The sequence below is a fragment of the Lates calcarifer genome, linkage group LG12 (assembly GCF_001640805.2).
Source record: "Lates calcarifer isolate ASB-BC8 linkage group LG12, TLL_Latcal_v3, whole genome shotgun sequence".
NCBI classification, from domain to species: Eukaryota; Metazoa; Chordata; class Actinopteri; family Centropomidae; genus Lates; species Lates calcarifer.
Window position 1 is genome coordinate 24,480,931 of NC_066844.1, and position 27,269 is coordinate 24,508,199.

The 27,269-nt window shown below is 39.4% G+C and overlaps 3 protein-coding genes across 5 annotated transcripts in view; all 3 read left to right on the top strand.

Moving 5' to 3' along the window:
- Window positions 1–12,322, top strand: part of cfap20dc (CFAP20 domain containing) — a 30,248-nt gene extending 17,926 nt beyond the window's left edge. The window contains 6 exon segments of the mRNA XM_051074621.1: window positions 562–942; window positions 2,299–2,373; window positions 2,375–2,539; window positions 6,934–6,995; window positions 10,760–10,854; window positions 11,738–12,322. Coding sequence (XP_050930578.1) covers window positions 562–942; window positions 2,299–2,373; window positions 2,375–2,539; window positions 6,934–6,995; window positions 10,760–10,854; window positions 11,738–11,856 — 897 coding nt within the window. The 3' untranslated portion in view covers window positions 11,857–12,322.
- A 7,153-nt stretch (window positions 12,323–19,475) lies between these two features.
- si:dkeyp-67f1.2 (uncharacterized protein LOC556106 homolog) lies at window positions 19,476–21,982 on the top strand. 2 transcript variants are annotated; one of them, XM_018686524.2, is made up of 9 exons: window positions 19,478–19,671; window positions 19,756–19,854; window positions 19,964–20,005; window positions 20,148–20,271; window positions 20,360–20,418; window positions 20,667–20,717; window positions 20,821–20,905; window positions 20,987–21,113; window positions 21,252–21,982. In XM_018686524.2, exons 1-9 carry the CDS (start codon window positions 19,659–19,661, stop codon window positions 21,357–21,359), a joined length of 708 nt encoding a protein of 235 aa, XP_018542040.1. In that variant the 5' UTR covers window positions 19,478–19,658; the 3' UTR covers window positions 21,360–21,982. The 2 variants fall into 2 exon arrangements, with proteins under 2 accessions (XP_018542039.1, XP_018542040.1); XM_018686523.2 differs by having other exon boundaries at window positions 19,476–19,854.
- An 80-nt stretch (window positions 21,983–22,062) lies between these two features.
- On the top strand, window positions 22,063–27,211 carry LOC108889882 (actin-associated protein FAM107A). Of its 2 annotated transcripts, XM_018686560.2 has the most exons (5): window positions 22,063–22,327; window positions 23,505–23,526; window positions 24,908–25,094; window positions 25,167–25,323; window positions 26,597–27,211. In XM_018686560.2, the coding sequence occupies exons 1-5, from the start codon at window positions 22,304–22,306 to the stop codon at window positions 26,702–26,704; spliced, it is 498 nt and encodes a 165-aa protein (XP_018542076.1). In that variant the 5' UTR covers window positions 22,063–22,303; the 3' UTR covers window positions 26,705–27,211. The 2 variants fall into 2 exon arrangements, with proteins under 2 accessions (XP_018542076.1, XP_018542080.1); XM_018686564.2 differs by lacking the exon at window positions 23,505–23,526 and having other exon boundaries at window positions 22,067–22,327.
- Window positions 27,212–27,269: the final 58 nt, after the last annotated feature.

Here is a 27,269-nt window from a genome sequence, read left to right on the forward strand (position 1 = left end):
GCAGTGAAACTGGGTCACAATTGGAATCCATTGTTGCTGTTGTGAATCCAGCTGCCGTCCTCAGTGAAAGAGCAAACTTTTCAGAATCACGTATCTTTCAAGCCTACAGGGGTGACTGTTTAAAATTCAAAACTTTTCAGAGTATTCTTTTAATGTTGAAAAGAATCATGTACTGTGCCTGTAAGTGCACTGTGTTATGTAACCTGATTGGTAGGCATCAAATTTTGAATGACATTACTGAGTGCTAACTTTCAATCTGAAGGTGGGAAAGATTAGCAGAATTACGGAGAATGTCATTAGCCTTTTTAAACGTGAGGTTAATTTAAAAGTAAGCCACCAACACCTAGTCAATCCCAGTGACTGCCATCTCATTATCATGTTTCATTAAGCACACATCAATCTAAATAGCAGAGAATAACATTAAAGTTGTTCAGCTAACATCAGAAACATGGAAACAGAAAGCATCCAGTATATTCTTAGGTCATGGCAACCTATGTTTTTTACAGTGGATTTTACAATCATTTAAAACAATTGTTCACTTATTCCTTGTATTTCTTTCAGGATAAGGGCTACACCTCCTTCCAGCAACAAAGAACTAGTGTTGAGTCCAACCCTGCTACCCCCCAAACCCCTGATCCAGCTTTGAATGAGCAACTGAAAGTCCATCCTGAATCTCATAACAGGGACCAGACATCACCAAAAGACCTCAGTCCAGCTACCACTGATATTCAAACTCAGTTTCCATCCAGTGGGAGAGCTGAACTAGCTGGGATGGCCCCTACACGTTGCCTGTCACCGAGTGCACCACCCAGCAGACAGGAACGCAAGTGTGGCTCTCGTGGATCGGAGGTAGTAAACCAGGTTCTGGGTGGGAAGAGCAGTGTAACACTTTCTAGGAGACTGCTGCAAGAAGTCACATTGGATGACTTCCCACAGCACAAGGTACTGCTTACATTTTTAACAACCATCAGCCCTCATCCAGATATATATATATATACATTAAGGAAACAACATTAAGGAAAAAGAGTAAGAGCAATGTTAATGTTACAAGGACTTTTGGAATTCTTGTTGCCTATAATGTAATATTTTAATCAACTAACCTTAAATTGAAAGTGGTCTCTTGTATTCCTGAAATCAAGGAGAATAAACTTTGCAGCTCTACAGAGCTTTTCAGCCTCTCTTAGCTAATTGTCTTGGCTTTATGGCCTTCAGAGTTACTTTATAGTTGAGTCTGAGCATTCCTCAATAATAATAAGCAACTGTTTCTTTCATAAACCCCCTGTGCACTGTTTTCCCTGTACTCAACAGCAGACAGACAAAGACCACAACAAAATAAAAAAGAGAGGAAATGTTTTTATGTTTTCCTTGCTCTAAATTTGATTAATGCAGCTTGGTTAAATGAACATTAGTTTGATTAAATTCAATTTGAATTTGTTTGTTAACAGTTATTGTCAGTGCATCTTGAAGTCTTCAGTAGATAGTTTACAGTTTAAATTATATTCATTTTTAGTTGGAATGTGCAGACGGGGTTGTTAAGGCCCTGTGGCAAATATGTAGCTTATTAAAAGCTCTGATGGTATTCTGTCTAGCTGTCTCTCTTTGTCCATTGTAACGTGTGATCACTGCTGATTTGGACAGCTAAATAGGACTGGTGAAAATGTTTGTACTGCCTTGCTGAGAAGGATCAGACTATGGTCTGTTACAAATTGAGGTAGGCCCCTGCTCCAGTTGAAAAGATCCAGGATCAGAGGATTGTCAACTGCAGCGATCACAAGGCCTGAAGGGAGATCTGTCACTTGGCTGTTGCTTTCTGCATTTACACAACTCACTGCTGAGACGTATCCCAGCATCCTTCATCAGTGCAGCTCCTGACTGCTGATTTGTGCCGACTCTAGCAGGCAGCATGCAGTGAAGGCTTTGACTGAAAGGTTGTCAGAGAAATATGACATGGAGTTTGTTTCCCTCCCTGCAGCCCCAGTTTATTGACTGCCATTGATTCAACACCAGGGCAACACCAGGCTTCCTTGCTCTTTGTCAGATGAATCAAGTTAGCATAGTACTCTCTTAAACCAATAGATCCACTTTTAAAAGACTTTTCCTCAGGGGGGTCAAAACAATGGCTTCCGTCCAGTACTGCTTTCGGCTCTGTCTGGGACTACTGTCTTTGTTGGCTGCACAAAACATTTAGTCAATTTTGTGGATGTAGTGTATTTGTGTGGCTGTGACTAAGTGCAAAGTATTGTCTTTTGGATTGCTTCCAGACAAGTAATCTTTCCTTTATGGGTGATGATTTTAAAGGAAGAAGAGGACGAGATGCTGAAGCCTGTTGATTCAAGTTGTTACAACTTTCACCTGCTTGGTAGTCTGAGGATGCACAGGAGATGATGATGAGGAGCTCCAAATGCTGGCGAGCTTAAAGAGGGAGCAGGAGGAGGATGAGTGTAGAGCCTCGGGCCTCAGTGCATCTCAGATCCACCAGTGTAATGTTAGCATCAGTATGAGCAGTGACGACGCCTCTACTTGGACTCACATCTCCATGGTCTGTGCTATCACACTCTGCTACTCTTGATCTTTCATTGCCAATGCATCATTAACAAGCAACATAACATGTAGCTTCCTTACAAATCACAATCATTAGTAGGTTGTCCTTCTCTCTATCTCCCATCTGGAATCATTTCTGTGACCCTTGCTGATCCTCACCTGCTAATTTCCATTTCAAGCCTTCAACTTACGCCACCATGAAGTGCTAATGCATCTCTTCCTCCAGTGTGTTTTCTGCATTACAAAAGATTATGGAGATAGAAACACATTAATTGGCCTCTTACAGCTTTTAAAAGTACACTGGCATAATATCCACAGTTCCCCCAGAGACTAAAAATTATTTAGGTCATTTGAAATTATCCCCAGAAGTCTTTTTAGAATTCAAAGATGGTATAGTTTGCTCTTGGCTATTGAAGGTCATTTAGATCTATGGTCCATTAGCATAAGCACATTGCACTTATGAAGAGAGAACACTGCCTTGCCCTACTGGGTCCACTGTAGGATCCCCCATGAATACAGTCATTACAGATGCTTGAGTTATAGGCCTGTTACCATTTCTGTACATGCAGGTATCCGTTAATATACTCCAATTCAAGCAGAAGACAATGAATAGTGGTATTACCACAGGGATTATTATTCCATGGGTGCTTTTTGAGGACACAGTGATGTGGTCACCAATGAAAATGTGTATCTTTAGACCTTAGAGTAGGTACATTTTTCCACAGGGACAGAATGAGACTTACATTTGACTTGATCAAACCCTGAGGTGATGTTTTTTGAATCAGCTGCAGTGCTTTACAATTCTAAATGCATATGGCAACAGCACCACCAACAGCATATTAAGAAAACGCTTGCCAATAAAGACAGAGAAAGAGAGATAAAGAAAGACATCGACCACAAAACAAATTGTATCAAATACAAATATAGTTAATGGTGGCATTGTAACAGATACAGCTTCAGAAATTGCCTAATAAATGTCTGTTAAAGATCAAAATTAGAGGCTTGTCAGGATTAGGATTGTCAGACCTAGGAAGAGAATAGTTACAGCCTGGTGCTGGGACTCCTCCACTGAGGCTGACAAGCCATTTCTTGTATCTAGATGTTGTGATTTCAGTGGTCCCTGCTGCTACCACCCGAGCTGCTGCAGCAACTGTACCAGCCTAGATGTAACTTCGGCCCCCCAGGCAATTGTGTGCTATACTGCAGTTACTAGGACGAGCACAAAAGAATCAACTTGTAGATGTTGTGTGATTGTGTGAAACTAGATTTCAGACAGTTTGGCATGTGGTCCTAGATTTGATGCTTATTCTCTGTCAGAACGTAAGGGTTTTTTCGCTTGATTACAGCCACAAATGGGAACAAGATAGCCAAAGAAGAAGAGAGCAAACACACAAACACACCCATGATCTTTACAGTATAGGGTCCTTGTTTTCTCTTGGCTTGAAAATTGGCTGTTTCTTCCTTCACAGTGACTGTTCTCTGCTGACTTTGTGTCAGTTCCATGTTCTCCAGTGGAGACGCTGGATAGTTAGTTTTGACACAGAGGTGAGCTATCAGATAGTTCTAATGATGGGATGAAACGTTTCAGGCATATCACTTTTATCAATAAGAGATCAGCGTGGAGGACTAAATCCAATCTCAGAGTCTTAAAGGCTTTATTACATTCAAGAACTGTCTGGATAGATAATTATCAGATTTAGTTTTCCATATAAAGATAATGATAAAGTTCCTCTGCTGTCTAAAATTCTGCCAGCCAGTGTTTGTGCCAGAAGCTCTCACAGTAGACAGTAATATCTTTCTGTTACAAATAGCAAGAGCAAGTTCTGGGGAGAAAACCAGGGATTTTAATTTTTTATTCTGAATGTTTTGCACAGAGTATAATAATAATATGAATCTGGGTTGAGGACCAAACAGAAGACAGTTTTTTACAAGTTAGGTTGACCATATGGTCCCAAAGGGAGCGGTAAATACCAATAGCAATGATATGGAGTATTCCCCCTGATATATACATTCAGACCAACATAGTCAATGTTCTGTGGAGGGATTAAGTAATTGTACAGTGAAACAGCCTTATACATAAATCAACACACCTCCTTTACTTTTCCTGTCACATCTAAATGACTTACATCCAGCGACAGTTATGTCTTCATTTGCACACTGGCACTGAGCCCGGGTTTCTGTGAGGGTAAAAAAGTCTGGTGCAGTTTCACTTAATAACACCTGTGTAAAGTCCGTTTCTGGAAGCAAGCCTCTAATATTTAGGTGTGCAAAGCTGAGTACAAGAAGTCTTAAATTCAAGGGAGGATTAATAATATTAGATGTGTCAGGAGAGGAAATAATATTAGGAGGAGGAGGAGGAGTGGTGAAAGGTGTGAGATTCACAAAGGTAATATTGGTCAGCCTGTAATTCTGCCAGTGGGGGGTAAACAACAGGACCTGCATACACCAGAGAAAAAGAAGGAAAACAGGAACCAGAGGGGAGCTGATCCACCAGCCATCACCTGGTACTAGTCTTGATAGATAAGGCAGTAAGATGGATGTTAAAAAGACATCATCTGGCATCAACGGTTGAATATCTTTGCCAGACGAGTGAGAGCGGTCCAACAATGCCATGCAGCGGAATTTCATAACCTGTGTTTTGAACTGAAGGTTTCTGCTGAGTTTTATGTTTCCATAACAGAGGGCAGGCAAAGGGCCAGAAATAATAGGGTCTAAAGCGGTGTCGATCAGAGACGAGAAGAGCTCTTTTATGTTTTCTGATTGTCATAGTGTCATTTCTCCCAGCGTGCAGGGCTGAGGACCCAGGCTTAGTCATACCTCTTTGCCAACACCTATCCTGTGTTTTTCTGGGAAACTGTGGGGCAGGTAGTGTTTCAGGCAAGTCATCATGCTGACTCTGCAGCTACAGGCAGCCAGCGCTGCCGCTGCGTTCACACTCCTCCTGACCACATTTTGCTGTCGAATCAAGAGGTGATGTCTGCTCAAAATAAGTGATGTACCTCTGTTAGCAACACATGTACCTCTAATTCTTTTAGACCTAAGTGTTCTCTTTGAAAGTGTGGTTCATGCAAGTTTAAATGACCATGTGAGGCACTGGGTTTAATATTACAGATAGAGTACAGAAATGGTTCAGTTCCTATCTCCCCGAAAGAATTTTCTCCATCACCCCACAGGTAACTCATCATCATCAGCGCATATTACCTGCAGAATTCCACAGGGTACAATTTTAGGTCCCGACTTATTTTTAGAAGAGGATTACATAAAGAAGGCACTGGAGCACACAGATAGCTAAAAATTTACTTAAGCAATGCAAGCACTGCAGCTTCAACATGACTGCTTCTTCATCAAAGTCATGCAATGTAATAGCCTTTAAACATACCCTAGGCTTAAATAGCCTCCTGAGGCTATAATATGGTTTTTAGCTTTCACAAGACGGAGATGATAATGCACTTATGTTTCCTACACAGCTGGATATTTCTATATATTCAAAGTGAGACCATTCTTATCTTCTACCTGTAATTATGCCACAGTTAAAAGTCTCTTACACTCACAGCTCACAAAGAATGGAGCTGTTAGTGTTTTAAAAGACCACAATCACAATTACAACAAAACTCCAGTCCTTTCTTTCCCTGGAACTTGCTGTTCTCTCCATTTTATCTAGTTTGTTTATTCTCTTGTTGTTTGCTAGAAAGGCAGTGATCTTTCTGAGCAGGCTGCACATGGACTCCCATAAACTGTAGACACTTTAAGTAAATCTATGTTTGCTCTTTTTGTGAACATTTTTCTTGTCTGGTTTGGCCTTGGTAGGGCACGATTGTTAAAGTGCCCCCTTTAAATTTAAAGACACTGTATGTGGTATTGGGCAACTAAGTCAATGGTCTGGACTGTGGTCTCTCCACAAAAGACATGTATCGCGTCAATCCGTGGATCAGCACAGAAATGAATAGAAATTTGTACATTTTCATACATCATTTCTGTGTTTGCCAGTCAAGGTTTCAGCCTGTATTGTACTAAAACCCAACTGCCTTTACACCGAGTTACAAAATTCTCCATGTGTACAGCAGTGAGAAAACCTCCTGTGACACTTTATCGGTCAAAAAATGTACAATTTCTGTTAAGAGACAACCATCATTTATCAAGCAATCAAGCTTAAATAATAGTCTGATGGTGGGCTGTATCAAATGAAAAACATTTTCAGTCTTGATGTGGTGTGATTGCACATCTTATTCTTTTTATGTCCCACCAGATCACTTGGTGGTCTTTCAGATTTAATGGAGCTAACTAAATAGTGCTGGTCATTTTTAGAAACATTTTGTAATTACCTGAATTATGTGTATTTGGTGACATTTTAACAGATTCTTTTACTTTTTTTCCCATCAATTACTGTTCCAGCCAGCTAATCAGGGTCACCACTACCAGAACGAAATGAACCCCCTCCTACACTCAAACCCGAGGTAAGCAAACATGTGCCAGAGACACACTTAACTCAGCTCCAGCTTTGCAAATGTATAATAAAGCAATAGAAACCAAACTACATGTTATGTTTTTACTCTCATATGTCTTTATGTGCTTTAAATCGCAATTGCAGGCCACACTGATGCATTTCATGTAATGCCTGATAAAAATGGACCTGTATGTGTATTTGGCACCATGTACATAAAGCTCACCTTGAGACTCATAATCAGATGGTAACCAGTGACTACAGTATTAAGGCTAAATGTCAACTGTCAGATAGATATGCAGACGGGGGCTCAGCTCGCTCACAGATAAGTACAAATAAATTTAGAGTGTGCCACGGAAATGTAGTATTCTTCTCCCTTAACTGCTGTTGTCAGTTTCACAAGTGCTAATTATTTTTCACGTATTATCGTGCTTGTCAGATTCATCACTGGCACTTTTTTACCCCGGTGCTAGATAATTACTGTTAGACATCAAGGTCTCGGTTCGGGTCTTTAAAAAACATCAAAAAGCAAGGTTTAGGCTTACCATGTATAGCACTTGCAGCAGCTATACAGGGAGAAATCCATCATTGATGAGGCAAAGGCCAGTTTCTTCACAGTAGGAGCCTCAGTATTCCTAAAACAAAAACAGCCACAAGACACGTTCCGCCTTGTTTTAACAGGTTTAAACCAGAGTAAAGTTCTAACCTCAAAAAGAAAACACATCGATGAATGGACTTACATTACTGGAGGGGGCAGAAGAATTTACAACTGCTGTTTTCAATATTTGGCAAAGTGCATTTAAAATGAACTTCAGGCATATATAATGCCAAGAAGAACACTTACAGTGTAACGCAACAGAAAAACTAGAAAACCACTAAATGAGGTAGAAGTTGACAAAGTAGAAAATATCCCTCATGTTACAATCGTTATTATGTGGCAGTGAAAGATTTTTTTCAGCTTTTTTCTTTTAATGAAGTTTAATAGGCTTCATAGTAGTCAGTGTAAAATGAAATTAAATTACATATAGTGTAACCCTCGCTGACATTGAAGTCAGATCTGTTTTTTTATTATGCTGAAGAGAAAATATCTTTGACTAAAGGCTTGGGTAAAATGGCTCTTTGAGGCAAATTTACAATGTAGATTTAGAGCATGAGGTAAACAAAACTCTGCTGAAACACCTCCAGTACCATCTTTAATAATACAAGATCATAGATTAACATTGGGAGCATGTTACAGTATATTGTGAAATCTCATTGACTGAGATTCTGGGCACTGTCATAATCCAGTTCTCCTCGGGGGGTTCTGGAGACCCCGCGCTGCCCCACCGCCCGCTAATGCAGAGCCCTGTCTCTGCACATCTCCATCTCTTTGTGGGTGTACACAAGCATGCGGCATGTTACAAAAGAAGACAAAGGGATTGCATCATAGTTCCGCAACTCAAATTATGCAACCATCTTGTCTGTAACACTTTTGATTTATTGATGAAAAGCAAGGTAGCCTGGTGTGAACATGTGTAGACTTGAACATATCTAAATATTTTACATAAATTCATTATGTGTCATTGTTTAAAAGTGCTTTGCTGTTAAATGTAATGCGTCTGATCAACAGCGGGGACAAGCGGGGAATAATTTTTGGGTTTTTTTCTTTGACATATTTCAGTACTGACATGTCTTTGGGCTTTTTAAATATTCAGTGAGGTTATGCTGTTTGATTGAATGTCCACTGAAATGAATATTGCTATTGACAGACACCTCAAACACCCTCTCCGACTTGTCTCACACAGCTCCACAGCATCCGCAGCTGTACTTCTGAAATTAGACTTCGAAGCAAGCCTTGATTTACATATTGAAGAGCAGCTGCACAGGATTTGTCGTTGTTTTCTTTTCTTTTAGGCGCTGCATTCTGAGACACTGAGACTGTATCATGGTGTTTTTTGGAGCATCCTGGCACCACTGCAAGGTTTCCTCCTCGCTGTTGAGCAGCTAAAATGCTCCTGTTGCTGTGTTTAATGTTGCCAGGGCTTTTCTAGCATTTTAAACATGTTTTTTTTTTCGTGTGTGATACACGTGTCTGCCTTTAGCTGGCATACCAAATGTGAAACTACGAATCAGGCTGTCAGAGAGACCTTGAGTAGCAATTCAAATTGTTTTACAATAAAGACTATTGTGAGCCGCAGTACAGTTGCCAGGGTGTCAAAAAAAAAAAAGAAAAAAAAAACATAGTTGCCTTGATACTGTTTCACAGGGAGATATTTGGAAAGCTTAATTTCAATATACTGAGCAGAAACAGTGCACTAGCTCAAATTAAATCAAACTAATTTATTCCCTCTATCACAAGTTCTTCCCGTATCTGGATTATAATGACTTAAAAATCTAAGAATTTAATCACTCTCACCAAGTCCCACTTAACAATTTGAAGTCCAATTTGCAGCTCTGCAGCAGAGGCCCTTGTCCTTGAAAATTGCTTCCATTAACTTTTGTACTGTGTTCCTGCCTATCATGCAGTCAAAGGGGTGTTAGAGTGGGGTAAATGCCTTTGTTAGAAGGAAAAATCAGAGCCTCAAGAGAGAGATAATATACTAGATCACATTAAAGGCATACGGTTAGAAATGAGGAATTCATTTCTAATTCATGCTAAAATTAATGGAAAGATCTGATCTTTTTTCTTTTTGAGTCTACGTTAACTATAATGCAGAGTGTGTGGCCATATTTTAGCAGTTATTCAGTTGAAAGCTGTAATTTTCACCCCACTGTTTCCTACATGTGTTATGATATTGTTTATTTGATATGCTGTCAAACAGTTCTTTTGGTATTTTTGTTTCACAGCTGCAGTTAGCTACAGAAACCACATCATTACAGTTACACATACCTACAGTATCACAGTATTTACTGTAAAATTGACTAGGGTTACACACTGGCAGACATTAAACCTTTACACAACAAGTCTGCAAGGGTAAAGTTAATCTCAGGTGAAAGTATTAACGTGGCAAGATTTTGTCAATTGTGCATGTGCGTAGTGAACACACTATGCAGTGGTTAACGAATGTACTTCCTTTTTCCAGAGAGAGTGACACTATCAGTCATTTCAGTTCTTGACAGTGACATAGACAAGCAGAGACGAATATTTGAATTGCCTGCCCTCTGTTGAATATTGTGCATTTTAGTCCCTCATCAAATATGCCATGATGTGCTCTTATGAGATGTTATGTCCAGAGGCAAAAGATGTAAATGGGTGATTGTGCAACTGATGTATAGTCTAAAATGATTATGCATCCTGTTTAACAAATGAATCATGCAGTGCTTCGAAGTAATAATTCATCTCTTTTTTTTCTCCTCTGGTTCTAATCTGTTACTCCGTACTGAAAGAGCAGTGCCTTCATTTGCTGCAAAATGATTGATGGATAGTTGGTGCCTGTGTGCATCTCAGACAGGGGAGATAAACTCATTTAGAGAGAAAGGGAGTCCTGCTCTTGCCGACACAAGCAAGGTTAAGACCCCTACTCAGGGCCAGAATATGGACACTTGGAAGTCACAGCTTGAGTCGGGATCTAATAAATGATCCTTCAGGTAAAGCTGTGAGGCTGAGAGGCTAAGTGCGCAGGAGAAGTGGCTCAAGGACAATGGAAGCTGAGATGGGCTTCTGAGAGCACACAATGATGGGACTTCATTGTTAAGATGTCATATAGAGGCAATTTGATGTGCTCGGTACAGTAGCAGGTTGGTGAGTGTAATGGCATGCGTTGTCATGACTGTGTGCCTTTATGGTCTTTTCCCTAGAGAGTGGATGGACGTGCTCAGCCCTCCTATTATGCCTCCCAGGCAGCGGAGAAGGTCAGGGAACACGTGGAACAATCGGGAAAATCTAGTCGGAGGTACAGTAACCTTAATTTTAGTCCTTTTGCCTCCAGACACCCCTTCTGTGTCCTTTGAAGTAAGGAAAGATGGCAAACAACCCAGTGCTTTAACATTAACCACACTACTAATTGCACAGATGCATACAAGTAAGGGAAACATTCAGAGAGGTGTCAGAGCTTACAAAAATGTTAAGTTAAGACTGCACAAAGTGAGATGAGGAAGCGTGTGAAACCTGTACCTAATTAAGAATGAAAGACCCAGGAGAGTGGAGCTCTCTGTCCTCCACATAACTCCATAGGTCAGAAGAGACAGGCTCATTACAGGTCTGTACCCCCTAGACACATCGACAAGGTTAATTGATGAAACCTTTCCAGTTTACAACATCATTTTAAAACCTCTTACACAATGTGTCTTATAATTAGTTTTCATTATCGTCGCCCAAGTTCTGATAAGATAAAATGTTCCTCTCGGAGCATTCCATAACCTTTTTAGCATTTAACTGCCTGTCAGTTTAACAGCTAAATTCTCATGCTTTAAAGTAGTGGGGATTACAGGGAATCTCTTTACAGCTTCATAATGTGGTACCGGGTCTGGGCGTCTTGGGTCTTGATTGATGAGAGAAAAAATGGCAGCGACGGAAAATTTTTAAATCCACCTGAGTCTGAAGGTCACCCCTGTAGCCACACTTCTCATTTTATTCCAGTAACAGCTGATAGAGTAGGCCCTTTTTCATACCTGGCATGCCTACACTACTGTACATAAAAAATACAATACGCAGATTACATTTAGGTTTTCATCTGTGCAAACTTCATTTATTTGAAATGGCATCACACTGCCATCTATGTAGTTTTCAACAATTACCTCTAAGTGTTGCAGAGTGATTTTCTGGCATCATTTCAGGACGGGATGAATCTGTGAATGAGGAGGAGAATGAGGACGAGTATTTGAATCTGCTCTATGATCCTTGCATGAACTGCTACTTCGATCCAAAGACGGGGAAGTACTATGAACTAGCTTGACTCAAAGCTCGAGAGAGTCAGAATTAATAAATCACATGTCATTGACTGTGGATGAATGGCTTTGGGATTTTTTAGGCCCAGCTTATTGATCAGTGAATACTCCATTCACAAAACCCTTTTCATGTTGCTGCTTTTGTCGTCAGGAGCTTTTTGTCGCCATAAGTAGTGTCATGTTAGTGAGTACAGGAATGGGACTCAATAAATCAGATACAAGCTTTTTGACAGAAGTGGAGTTGCTGCCCATTCACCAACACATCTGATGGTTAAGAGAGTCTTTTCAGGACTGAAATTAATATGTAAGCTTTCTGGAAGAACATCTTAGGCCTTCTTTTATTCAGAAGAGAAAGATTTCTGACATTTAAAATTAACTTTGGATAAGTATTTCAGTATAAGGTTTTTTTTTTTTTAAATAAATTTCATCATTGAAAATATAATGTGTGTGTATATTGTTTTAATTAAATTTAAATTGAAGAAGCAATGGTTCTAACTTCTTGTGTTTACCTCAGTTTTAATTAACTGCAGCAGTTTGACAGAGCTGTACTCGCCTGTATTTAATAAACCAAAAAGCAAAAGGGATAAAAGAAGATGATTAATTTTGAAAGCATTTGAAATGTTGAGTAGTCATCTCTTACAATTCTGTTGTTGTAATAATTGTATTAACAGATGAACCAGTAACTATATATTTTTCATTATTATTATTATTTTTATGGCCTGTAAATGTAACCAGCAGTAACAACAGACGGGGAGCTCGTGGGGCTGGCAGGTCCTTTCATCAGTCTTGCCAAAACACTGATCACACCTGATGAGCAGCTGATACTAGACTGATTCATCATTTACAGCCCGAGATCTGAGATGCATTGTTGCTTCACTATGAAATGAAAAAATGAGACAAAAGAAGGGAAAAATAATAACATTTCATTTTATTTACCACATTGTGATTCACTGTAGTTTTAATCAAACAATTTCTCAGCTGGATCCAGTGACTGACCATTGAGTTGGCCCAGCGAGTATAATGGGCACAGGTCAGAGAGGGCAGTTTTGCCAAAACCTGAAAAGGAAAAACTCTGTTTTTAGAAATGTCAAAGAAATGTGTTCATTATTTGAGCAAGCCAGGTTGTAAATGTGACATTCAATTACAATAAAACCCATGCCTCACCAAAACAAGACATTGGACATAGATATCAACAATTTGGAAGCAATTTTTATTATTTTATTTATTTTAATGTGTTCATATTACCAACGAGCTGATCATAGAAATTGTGCCACATGTTTCTTGTGTCTGTATATACATCACAACTTGAACAATCTTTGTTTTTTAGCATTATCTGAATGTTTAGGCGTATCATATATGACTATGCCTATCTACTGTAGGACTTCTCTAAAATGTCTCAAGTATTTTCACCCCTTGGCAATGGTTTATATACAACAGGAAGTGCAAGCCTTACCACTGTTTTGAGTGTGTCTCACTGGGAGGCCATGTGACGCTCCACTCGGCACCACATGATGTGTCCTGGAAGTGGGCGTGGAAACGCAGCCTGTCGCAACAGGTGAGAGCAACCAGGAAGTAAACAACGATGGCTTTTGGCCCAGTGCGGTCACAGTCAGACAGAGAAAATTGCCATTAATTAATTTAAATGTCCCCCCGGAGATAATCTGCTGTTTAATCCTAATTAGATAGAATGAACTGAGCTGTTCTGCTACATAATGAAAGTGGGCTAACCAGGCTCTGAGGTTCACAAGGATGTCAGCAACAAAACAGGTAAATATGTATGTATATGAAGCCCTATGGCAGCTGGATGCGTGAAGTTATCTGCTGTAATTATCACTCGTTTGCAGACACGAGTGAAAGCACGAAAATACAAAGTTGACAAAGTTGCCTGTCAATAAAACTGTCAATTACGTCAAGCTGTCTGAACCTGTTGACATATGCGTGATGAAGCACCATCCTTCCGTGGTGAAAATGCTTTGCTTATTTAGTAGTTGCAATCGTCAAACACAGGTAGATGTCATTTGTGATTAAGGCTAAAGCACCTTGCGGTACAAGCAGCACATTTACTTCAGAGAGAGAGACAAAGAGAGACAAAGAGAGAGAGGGAGAAATAAAGCATTTTCGCAGTGAATACACTTGATGTTACCAGGCTCTGTCATCTTCTCATTGCACAATTCTTCCTGTTCTGCAGATATATCTGGAATCCTTCAAGTTACCTAACTCCCTTCACTTTCAGGGTCATAATACTGAGAACTAAGTGGGATGAAATATGAATTCACAAAGAAGTACTGTCATAATGACATTGTATGTGTAGTTGGCTTTCGGTTCATGTGTCCTGAGCTCAATCATGATGTCTCTGCATTGGCGCTTGATGAATTTGGAGAGAACAGTACATTTTGACATTGACATTTGGATCTCACCATTCAACTGCAGAACCTGTTGTAATGTAGCATCTAAAAATTAAGTTTCATATGAGGATGACTAAGCCAAAAAAGTAGTCTGCCTGTTAAAATTTAATGCTCAACAGGTGCCACTTTCAATCTATCTCCTTTTTGGACTGTCTTTAACAAAGTAAAAATTGGGCTGTGTTATGTTTCTTAGATGTTTTACAGTAATCCATAGGTTGAGTAATCAGAGACAGAATAATGTGCTACCATATATATGGTGATAAAACCTGTGTCACTACAGTCATCACTCTTTTCATTGTTGTTCATATCTGACACTTCCTCATCTGTGTGATTAATTGTTCCTGTTGGAGTGTTACTTTCTGGAATCCTAATTATCACTACAGAGACTAATGCTCTCACACTCCATTTCTAGCATTACCTATGATCCTACGCACAGCCCCAACTTTAAAGATATAGGCTTGTAGTCACGATTCTAATGTGAGTGATCAGTGACTGTCAAAAATGCTTCTGCTTGGCCAGAGATTCACACCCCTGCTGTCGAGCTTTTTCGATTGTACACCGCTCTGATCCATAACGCGCTGCTGTTCAGCTGTCATATCTGCTGCTCGTATTTCCTTTTTATCTAAGCCACACATCATGAACTGAGCCGTTAGGTTTATGGGCTCTTTAACTACCCCACTGTTAGCTCTTATTGGATTCATTTGTCTTTTTAGGCCGGGTTAAGGCTTCACCCTGGGATTATTGCATCGGTGATCTTCGTCTCAGTGGTGGCGATAGCTGCTGCTGTATTGATCATCCGAAAGTACTGCTTCCCAGTCAAGTAGGGAAACTTTATTAATGAGCCTTAATGAGATTTATTCTAAATTCTCAGTGCCGTGAAAACACATCACCCCAGTCAGTCACCTAACTTCATTTCAGTGAGGCGACATACAGATACTCACTGCTGAGGCGGATGGAGGATCAGGGTTCAACGGTGACAGATGAGGATGGCGACAGGGGGCCGTGCACAGTGGGAGAAGAGTCAGACGAGGTCAGTGCGTCGTGGCTTTCCTGTTTGTAGCTTTCACTGTCATCTCTCCCACGGTACAAGTTGACACAGCTGTAACCTTCCTCATCACATCTCATGTCATTTCTTACTTCCTCTTCTCTTGTGACAGGATCTTCTGGAGTAAATCTCAGATCGACGGCAAAAAAAGAGTTCATCGTGGATGAACCATGTGATTTAGGGCTGCAAGAAACCATAATTTGATTGATTCATCATTTGGTCCTTTCAGCATCAATTCTCACATTTGAGAGGTTGGAAGGGGCAAATCTTTGTCATTTTTGCATGAATAATAATCCAAATGATTTGAATGAATGACTTCAAATATCATAATAGTTGGCAATGAATTTCCTGTGGATCAACTAATAGATTAATCGATTAATTGCAGTGTGGTTTATGTTTCTGGATTTACATTCATCGTCTGGTTTGAATTCTTGTCGGAGTGTTTTCTCTTTATGCTTAAAGACAAATACTTCATAGTCTGTATTACTATGGACTACAGGCTTGTACACAACCTGTGAAAAGAGTTGTTTATTTCTTCTGTGGCTGTGGTGGAGCTTCTTAATCTTAAGTCTGAGAAAATAACCCTGATGTAGCCCTGATATAGACTGGCATTCTGGGCAGTGCAGGATCCTGCATTTTTAGAAGTTGGCCTATAATCGGGAGTAAAAGTCAGGATATTTCTGCCTCTACCACATCAGTTTGGAGTATTGTGCTTTATAATCTGCCTAGAAATCACTGGAGAACCCTTTCAAAAAGGCTCTATACTTAATTGTAGATTTTTATCTGTCTGTAAATATACATGGCACATGCAACATGGTGCTTTTAAAGCAGCATCAAGCAACACCTTTTATACTATCACCTATGATGTCGGGTTATGTGAAAAGCTGCTGATCCCCCTGCTGATCCCACCGAGAATCAACACCCCAATATTCCAATTTTGTTTAGATGTTTTCACTTCCACAATGTGCGTTGGTCATCTGCTAATATACTACACACATGAAATGAAACAATGAAGAAAGTAAAACAAATAAATCAGGTGCCAGGTAATAATGTAGCAGCCAGAAGATTTTGAGAGTTTGCTCAAACGTCTTTAAATATACCTCAAAGTAACAAATCAACATGTATGTCAACATTATTCCACTCAGTGCAATAAATGTCATAAATTAAACATAAACAATGTACACCTTTACATTTATTCAGTATTACTCTGGCTCAGACTGTCACAGAACACATATGAGTATATAACATTATCTACCAGTTATGAAATAAGAGGTTGCTACAAAGCTGCATGCAGGGATTTGGCATTTCAGATATTATTTCAAACACTCTAATTGACTTGGAGCTAAAAATAGTGACACACAGCTACGTATCTACCAGTCGGCCTGTTCACTTTGAAATCTATGTCCCTTTTCATGCTCATCGACAAAGTACTTAAAATGAATTTGCTATAGAGATCAGAGTCCACTGACTCTTGTCAGTGGACTCGTACTATGTCACGTGATATTTATTGACAGCTGCGTTTACCACAAAGAGGAAAAAGAAAAGAAATCAAAAAACAAAACAGCAACTCCACCTGCTAGGGAGTCATCATTATGTGTCACAGGATGCCAGTGACAGCTCAAACTGATTAATCATTCATCATCAGAAATCATTTCACCATGGTTTCTCTTTTAATTATTGTTGGTATGATTAACAAATGAAGCAGCAAAACCAGTTTGGCGTCGTCAGTCTCTTCTTATCAGTTTTGATGTTCAAGTATTATTGTAAATTTTGCAAATATAAAATATTTCCTCTGCAGTTACTGATGGTTGTGTGAATGATACTGTTGCCTACGGTGTATCATCTTATGTTGGTGTACTTCAACAAACGTGCGTTGGTCATTAAATATATTAATCCTGTGGACTAGCTTGATGTGTTTGGATTGTCTTTGTCCTGGTCACCTCATGACCTTGATGATTTACCCTCTCTGTCTCTTATCTAAAGAAAACCTAATTAATAATCCAGCTCACTTTCCAATGACAGATGCAAAGTGGTCCAGGTTTGTGTTAGGTTATTAGGTTGAGTAGGTTTGTGTCATTGTTCCTGTCAGAGTGGACAGACATGTTGTTTACATAAAAGGAATGAAACATGGATATTTTATTCCTCCAATGTGATCCAGTGCTTTGATTCTCTGAATGCATAATGTTCTAGCTGATCAGTAAACGGTACGCCAAGACCCTCTGCTGGTTCTCTTTAGTATTACACCATGTAAACATCTGCTCCCGTAATGTAAAGCCCCTGATATATAACAGCTTTATGATGTTTGAACATAGAACATGATATAGATTCCTGATACATTTGCCAGTTTATTAGGTACACCTAGTTAAAACTAATGCAGTCAAGCACAATTCAGCTTTACACAGACAAGTGTTCCTGCTATTTAGCCTACCATTGTTGATGTAAATGGTGGACAAAATAATAGAAACACTTGCCAGTATGATGTAATGCAGTTCAACCGCAGCCTCTAAAATGACCATAAAGTTGAATCAACGTGTCTCTAAAGCGATTTCAACGATAACTGTGTATTATAACCTTCAGACAGGTAGGATTTGTTAAAGGGCTGTTGTATTAGACTAAAAACATGCAATCAGTGATAAAGGTTTGACGCCATCCTTCACCTTAAATATTCCCTTTAATGCCTTTAATGCATATTATCTTTTTTTTTTTTTTAAAATAACCAAGTCCTCTGATGTCACATAAGAAAGAAAAAAATATGGCGTTTTCTCTATCTAATATTCAAGTAACATCCACTTTCAGTGCACAAACTTGCTGGAATCATTAAATATGCACTCAAGACCTGTGTTTAAAATTCCTCATGTTTTAATTTTATCAAAATCAAAGCTGGATTGCTGGCCAGGGAAAGCAGGCCCCCAGGAGCACCAAAGACTAGTTTGTGGTAAAATGATTATTTAATATAAATTGAAATGTGGACTTAACTCCATGAGCATGAGCTCGAGGCCCTGTCTGGTAATGGTGTCAAAATAATCTTATAATAATCTACAACTTTTAAATTTGAGTTTTTTGCTCAGGCGGTACAGTTTCTTAAATAAAATAGCATACATCACATCACAGTTATTGGTGGCTGTGGCTCAGCACGTAAAGTGGATTGTTCACTAATCCCTGGTTTGTTCAGGTTGTTGCAAGGGTCATCCTGTCCACATGTTGAAGTGCAGAGACATGAAGAATCTAATGTCAAGCTCCTCTGGAGGAATGTGTGGCCCAGCACCATACCAACACATTTTGAGCTGATTTGTCCTTTAATTTGTCTTCTCTCTGTATTAGTGTGGTTTATATGTCAAAATATGGCCATGCAGAAGCTTTAAACCCTGATCAGCTGTTCACCTCTTTCTTGATAGATAAATCATATGATCATGATTTACCTACAGTTATTGTGGTTTGGCCACAATAACTCTGACAATATACTAATGGAAAATGCTGTTTTTGATTAGAGGTGTCCAAAGCGTGAGCTCAGCCACTGCTCAGGGATCAGCAGGGTGGATGCTCGCTGACATGATGGTTGACCTCTGCTTTAAGGGATTACCATGCCTTTCACCACTTAAACCTCAGTAATGACTGATTCCTGTGCAAATATGGATTTATGTGTCCTGACAAAAACACCAAAGACCGTATTGGTCTTTATATCATCTTTCTTATAATAACTCTATAAGGGTAAAGATTAGTTTTGTAATTTGATTTTTAATTCTATTGTGTTTTCAGCTTCTTATCAGATTGTGTGTTTGTGTCTTTTTATGGTCATTTTTGTGTATTTTTTCTACTATAGTTTAATGCAGTCAACTCCACACATAACATGGGATTTACTAAACATTTATACACAGAGGCAACTGATAAATGATTCTTTAAACCATTTTTTGTCATTTACTCATCACTGAAATATGAGGCCTGTGTCTCCCCTTCTCCTTCTCCTGGTTTCTTGTTTACACACCAGCTTAACATAATATGCTGTTTGTAAGCCTCATTGTTCACTACTACACAGTATCTGTTACCAGTGGACACTTCTTCCAGTGTTTGTCAAAGAGAGAAACCTGATCATCTAGTTCACAGTGGGCGTGTGTGTGTGTGTGTATAATGCCACATCCTGGTTTATATAGCACATGGAGGAGGGCTGCCTCTTTTTTTTTTTTTTTTTTCATAACCATAATGCCTTTCCCACAAGGCATGGTTGTAGGAAATATTGTGGAGTGTGCTCACAGATGAGATGACACCAGAGCTCTGCTGTGTCTTGTTGACGGGAAGTACTTCAGGTGCCTTCTGAAGCTTTTCATTTTAGGAACAGAAGGAAGCTCTCTGATTTGTTGCAGATATGAGATATCGAGGTGAGATTCTACTGTATTTACAAACAACAGTTTGGCTTTTTTGTGGTTGCAAATCTTCATCTCTCTACTCTTTGTGGTTGACAGGTGGTTGGCACCTTGCTGCTGTAATTGTTGTCGTCCTAATAATGTGGGGAATCGCCCTCAATTCATTTGATGTGCAGGAGAAAGCAAGAGATATTCTCGGTGAGATCATTTCTTTCTTATTAGATCTTAAATCCTGAGAAATTCCTCCTCTTGCTCGCAGTTTTATTTGCCTGGTCTCAATAACACTGTCTCCACTCTTTCATTCTAGGATTTCATGACACAGATCAAATGAAACTAAGATTCAAAACAGGTGAGTCGCACAAGCTCTCAAGTTAAATTCAATTATGGTAGAGCTCATCTTTTTATGTCACAGCTTTCACATTTACTGTATGTGCGAGCACCTTCCAGCAAGATGAGAAATACTTTTCTGTCTCTCTCATCTGCATACTCAGCTACAGCATCACCTAAGCCAAAGTGCAGCCTCTCCAGAGTCTGTCCACCTGACCATTTTGCTTTATATATCAGGAGTGGAGCAGCAAATGTTGTCGGGCCAAAGATCTGTTTTGATGGTAAAATGTACGTGTTATTTTGTTAGTACCTGAATTAACTAAAGCTGAAGACAATGGGACTGAAGGGAAACTGAACCTTACTGGTATCTCTGCAGCATCATGAGTCATGTGCTGAATAATGTGGGACCAGGGCTTAACATTGTGGTGGTAAACGGTGAGTGAAATGCTCTCAAACTTACGTTTAATATTTTTTTAAATATTTTTTTTCAAAGATTAGAATTGTTAATTTTGAGCTTCAGGTCCATCAGCAGTTCTGCAGTTTTTGATCTTAATCAGCAGATGGAGTTTGTTAAAAAAAAAAAAAAAAAGTTCATCTACTGATGAAGTTCATTTGATGTGATCAAAAGCACCAGAACAGCTATAAAATGCACCTTGAGACTTTTTTAATGATATGTTTTTCAGGTGAAAATGGGGTTGTGGAAAAATTTGGCTATCTCAATATGAAAACTGGAAGTAAGATTTTTTTTTTCATTTTCAAATTTTATTGATGCCATTTAATGATGGTGATTTTTAATCTTATTATTATTGTTATTACTTTTAATTCCACTAACAAAAGACCCACAAGAAATCCTGACATACCTGAAGGAGATTAAACCTGGAATGATTGTTTTGGTGGCCTCCTTTGATGACATTACGACAAAGTAAGTCCAAAGTCTCAGTGACTCAACTGCTAAGATGATTTTATGTCACATAATATGACCTGCTTTATTGCTTTATGGCAGATTAACAAACGAAATGAGGAATTTATTTGTTGGAATGGGAAGCACTTTCATTAAGTCCATAAAACGCAAAGACAACTGGGTGTTTGCAGGAAGAGCAGGGACGCAAAACAGAAGCCTCTTCGAAAAGGTCAGTGATCCTGTTCTCTGCAGTTTCAGTTGTTCTATTTGTGTCAGAAAAGACTGTCTGTTTTAAAATGTGCTTAAAGTGCAAAACACGTGGTAAATGATGAAAAATGAAGTGTGTTCTTCCCTGTTCACCTGTCAGCAAGCTTTTAATGATGACAGAACCAACATTTATGAAGGATGGCCTGATATGGTGGAGGTGAGCGGCTGTTTCCCGAGAACCATAAGGCCGGACGGACAGAAACCTTAAAGGACTGCTGTGATGAACTGCAAAATTTTTAAGACTTACATGTAAAAATGGAAAAACTGTTGAGGCAAGTTTGTCATTTGTGATCCTGGATTGTACAAATAAAACTGACTGGACTTATGTTGTTAACAGTGATAGAAAATTCAAAATGAATGTTCAATGACTAGAAAGAAAAACATTTCAAACAGTGACAGAGGTGATTGAATACTGTGCATGTATCTATTACTGGTAAACGTCAATGTGCCAACATTATTTATTTTATTTCATTAAATGTGTTCATATTTGTTCTGATTCCTGGTAGGTGGAGGGTCATTTATTATTTAAGTGTCAATGTAGACCAGGTGCTCAGGTTTCCTGTGATCTCTGCTCTCTTCTAAGCCTCATTTCTCACCGTTTTATTTTCTTTTTTGCAAATCTGTGCTTTTTTTGGTGAAATAATTTGATCTCTCTGGGACTTCAACCATATGAGAAGCAATGAGGGGAAATGTCTCTTTGGTTGAACTCCTAACTCTCTGATATCTCAAATATGGCAATGGACACTAACTAGACATGTTTTTTTGTTTGTTTGTAAAATCTTAAAATTAACTAGTAACTGTTAAATAAATGTTATGGAGTAAAAACTACAATATTTCCCTGAGTACAAGTACCTTAAAATTCTACTTAATTACTCAAGTTACTCTCTGTACTGCACTAAATACTCTTCCAGCACTTTCGTCCGGTTCTCTAGGGTTTGTCTTCCACTTGGTTGCTGCTTCCCCGGGAGCATCATCATTGGTCCAAACACGAACACAAATTCCTCTCTCTGGCATTCTTGGCTGCTGGAGGACACACACACACACAGAAAGAGAGAGAGTAACCTCAAATTACTCTTTGAGTAGTTGTTGAAACTCTGTCCACTCTGAGGGCAGGAGGTGTCTGTGCAGAACTCTGGACTCTACACTGAGGACATGGGAGTCACTTATGGAAAGAAGGTAAGATGTTTGAATGTTCATTTTCTTCTGTGAGACGCGCTCATTACGCCTCAGGCCTCATTAGGAGAAGAGCCAGCAGGAGCATCCATGAGGGAAATACACACTACTCTCCTGATGCACTGTGTCCTTGAGAGTTCGGAGAATAGTAACCATGACAAAGCACACATTCTTGGATAATCTGTCATCATAAACCATATATTATTTTTACATACTTAATCATACTGATGTATTTTTACAGTATTGCTGTCACAGGTTTTTCTCTTATGGTGAAATCTTGAGCCAAATACAGCTCTTTATCCAACTCAAAAAGGGCCTTGCCAGCGCTGAAGAGTGGGCCTTGGAGACTTGTTTATCCCGTCATGTCCTATTAATTCTCCTCCGCACAATATCCACAGTGCGAGATTTAGCCAAACAGCAGGCCTCTCCCCTCATCAACCAAACAGCAGCTAGCAGCAGAGTTGTCTTTTAAAATGCCTCATGTAGTTTGCATCTTTCCTCATTATAACAACTCATTGTTCTTCTTTTTTCAACTTCATTTTATTGGAATATTAGATGTTGGTTTTGAAAACATTTAGCTCTGTTATTTATTATAGTTTGTGTGTGTGTGTGTGTGTAGATACCCAGACATGTTGTACCTGAAATGCTAAGGCTAAAACAAGCAAAAAAAAAACCCTGCATATTCATGAAATATTTAATAAAAAAACAACAACAAAATTAAACAGAACAACACAGACTAAACCAGTTTATTCATCAGTCCAGTCTGAATCAACAGGGGAATAATCCTTCGTCCCGACAACTATTAATTCTGCTCAAACTCCAGCAAATGAGTAGCTCAGTGGGAATCAGACTGGGTTTTTGTTTGATCCCGTCATTAATGAGGTGGCAGCCGTCCACCTCACCAGTAAAGGCACTCGCTTCACTGGGTATGTGGAACGGGACCTGACACTTCGTTTGTCTTTCAGCATCATAATACGGCTTTGTGTTGCTCGTAACTCTCGCAGCCATTTGCATGAAACTGCATTGTTGGCCTGACTACATTATAGATTTCTATCTATTTGATCTCTATCTGCTGTGTCACACTAGTTTTTTAAAGGAGCAACACGTCTTGGGGATGAGCTGGCAGTATGAGCTATGCTATGTTCTGTTTGACCTGTCTTTACTTTTTTTCTATCGACAGAAAGATCTTCAACATTTTCCAGGTAGAAGTGAGACACAGCTGAACGGGTCTGGTCAGAAATCTAGAAACATCCAATGCGGTGTTGTTGATTTTTCTCTCATCTTGTTAAGTCTTTTCACCTTTGCTATTTTCACTTCAATGATATGGGGCATCACACACCTTATAGAGAGTGTTGTAATAGATCTGATTCGCTCCCTTAGACACACCCCTGCTGACATGAAAATATAGCTTCTCAACTTGTTATTGTGACTGTAAAATTAGTGTCTATGCTTGTTTAATCATTTCATACCTCCTCTGAGCCTATGAACACAATACCAACCATTGAGCCACTGTAGCACCCATTAATTTTGTCATTATTACCATAAAAAGGCAGCTTAAGGTGTTTGCCTCCTTTGCCCTGTTTGTGTGAGTCAGAGAAGAAGCTGAGAGGAGGAGGTAGCAGAGATGTGGGTGAATCTGTGTTATAAAGCACAGGTCGTATTTGCTGTGCAGACATTTTTATTGATTCTATCTGTCATTAAAGAGAAAAAGGGGGTGAGCCAGAATACGTTAAGTCAATGGGCTGTGGAGTGTGAATAATAATACAGGCTGTCAATAAACCATTTGCCTAGTGACATTTAGTGTGGTAAAATGCAGGCTCAGGCTTTGTGCCTCTAATCCAAAGTTTGAATAGAAACACTTGAATGAGCCTCTACAGTTGAATGTGCTGCATGTACACAAAGTGCTGGACATTCACTATAGATGGAAACACATTCTGGTTTTGAGAGGCTAGAAATCTGATTAATATGTGTCATGTTACTTGGTTTGGTGGTTTAATGCTCCCTGGTCCTTCAGAGCCCACAAGGTTGTAATGTGTCCGTACAAAGGACATGCCACCCATGTACTTTCAGTGGCCCGCATAGTAATATTAGGTAGTACAAGTACAGCCGGTGTGAGTCTTGTTTCCTGAGTGAGTACATGCATAACCATTCTCATACCATCAAACCAATTATATCTTGTAAATGCACTACCATGAAATAATGCTCCAAAATAAAATAAAGAAATCCAGAATTTCATTTTATCTGTTCCACTCTGAATTGGATTTACTTTTTCAGGCACTTAATGACTTTGTTTTTGAAAAGTGCTATGTAAATAAAGTTAATATTACTATTAATACAGGGAGATTTCACAGTGTTTGGTGTTCCTGAAACGCAGTCAGTCAGCTAGAAAACATTATCATAATGCTTGATTGCTTGTGTCATTTAAAGCTGCTATATGCTATGTATGTGTTAATAAGACTCTTTAATCATCAGTGCATATCTACTGCAGTCTACTGTCATATTGAATTTGAATACAACAAGAAAATTACATGCAAAAATCATCTTGAGATAATATATTACATGGTGGTATGTTTACGCCTTTAGCCTCTGTGATGCAGACACACCAAAATGAACAACAGGAGCGACGCCCAGAGCTTCAGGCCTTCCAACCCCAGCTGCAGAGCGAGGAGGAGAGCGGTAACCTCATCAGACCCAAAAAACCCCTCAATCCTTTAACTGCCTCCAAGAGCCACCAGGAGCTTCACAAAGAGCTGCGGATGACCCACAATAGGTTGGACGAGTGCACTCACATTTCAGTTTCACTGTTCCTATAAGCCACTAAGTCCCTCTGTGTTTCTGTCAGGAGAGTGTCTCAAGAAGGGAAGACCGAGCTCCAGCGAGTTCTAGAGAAGAGGAGATGGGACCAAAAGAAGAAGGCGAGCAAGGATCAGGAGGAGGTGAAGAAGAGCAGATCACCACTTCATCAAGAGCTGCTGAAAAGACATCATAGGCTAGAAAAAGTAAGAAAACATTTTCCACTGATATCTTTCCTAAGAAATCATCGTATCAGTTAACACTGAATGAAATGTCTATTCTGAGAACATTAATTATTGCATCTTATAAAAATGTTTAAAATTTACACACAGAAGATTGAAATTGATTCACCCTGAAATATAAGGTTATGTGGCGTATCAAGCTATTCTGCAGTTGGCCAGCAGAGAGCAGTGCAGACATTGTTTCTGACACTGAAAGTCCATCCTTGAATAGACATAGTACATGAGTGAGTAATATGAACTTAAAGACACCACAGTTAGTAATTTAAAATAATGCATCATATTATATATGCTCATCATATGTTTATATCAGCTACACATGTGTAAGTTATCCAGTAACTATTGTGACAACCCTGTCTGAGCAATTCCCTCTGAAAGACTCGTCAGGCATATTCAGCTCACCTGGTCTGGCTGCACTATATAAACTGGAAGCAGCCAGTCTTTCTCTCTCTCCCCTCTGGCTTCCACTGTGTTTGGTTTTGGTTGTATTTTGTTAGTTTCCTTTTCAATTATGTTAAATAAACTTGTTTTTTTTGTTATAACTTATGTGTAGTCCTCCCTCCTTTGTCCAGCCTTGAGCCAGGTTGTTACAAATTGGGTGCTCGTCCTGGATCAAATTATTCAGTTTGGTAGGATGAAGTTTAGTCTTTGGAATTTTGGACGAGCCCCCAATTTGTTACAGCCCGGCTCTTAGACTGCAACAAAAATGGGAGACACTTGGGTATACTAAATAACAAATCAATTTATTTATAACAAAATGTATCAAATTAAACGCAAAAGGGTGGAGGGGAGATATGATAGTGGCTGAGTGAAAATGTGCTGTGTGGATGTTGGATGGAAAACAAAGAAAAGGGAAAACCACAAAACTAGAGTGCAAGGAGATCTGGGACTGGACTGACTGCAGCACTGACTTACATGCATGAGACACACCGGGCCCAGGTGTATCCCATGCCACTAATCAGTATCCTTAGTCTGCAGCCCTGGAGATACAAAGCACAGCAACAACAAAGTGAATCAAGCAGAGAGGCCGTCATATTAAATAAATGTAATAGCTGTAAACACTATAACATTTCTTGTACCTTTGAACTGTAGTGGTGTAGATGCATACAGTGGCATGCAATGCACTTGCACTTGATCATACTCCACTGCTGTTCTTACTGGCTCTACAGTGTTCTGGGAAAATGGTGCTCGTTGACTGTGTAAGAGCTCCAAGTCTTGGCAATTTTTCATCTCTCCACAGCTGGAGAGAGAGGAGAAAGGGCAGCAGCGAGAGGAGCCAGAGTTCCTGAGAGTCAAAGAGAGGCTGAGGAGGACAGGCTCGCTGGATGCCGGAGAAAAAGAACTGTGACATTTATGATTCATGACTGCACATGCATGTTTTCTGTTGACAGTCAGCACGATGCACTGGTGGGAGTAAGTGGTGGAGACATGAAGGAAGGATCTTCACTGTCCATTGTTAGAAATCTGCACAATAAATAGATAAAACTACACAGTATTTATGATCAGATCAGGCAGAGAGATATATCTGGCAGCAAATAGTCCCAGTGATGATTAGCTGACCAAAGGTGCAAGAAATACTGAAGGAGAGTCAGATATTCTGTTGTAATACTTTGCTTTAATAATTCAGAAATCAAAGTGAGCACAGATGAATAAGAAACTACCTGAAAGCAGGATGTGTCAAATGCTATATACATGCTCTGTGTTTCCATATTATCATTATAATCAAGTGATTTTCTGCACAGTTCTACAGTTAGTTTTTTTTGGGTAACCAGGTCTCTTTTTTCTTACAGCTAAATTAGGTCTCGTCTGTAACACTGGGAGGTGTGATATCATCAATACACTAATCAAACAATCAGCTATATTTGTCTGATGTGTGTGGGAAGGTGACTCATGTCCTCCTGAGAAGTCTGGTA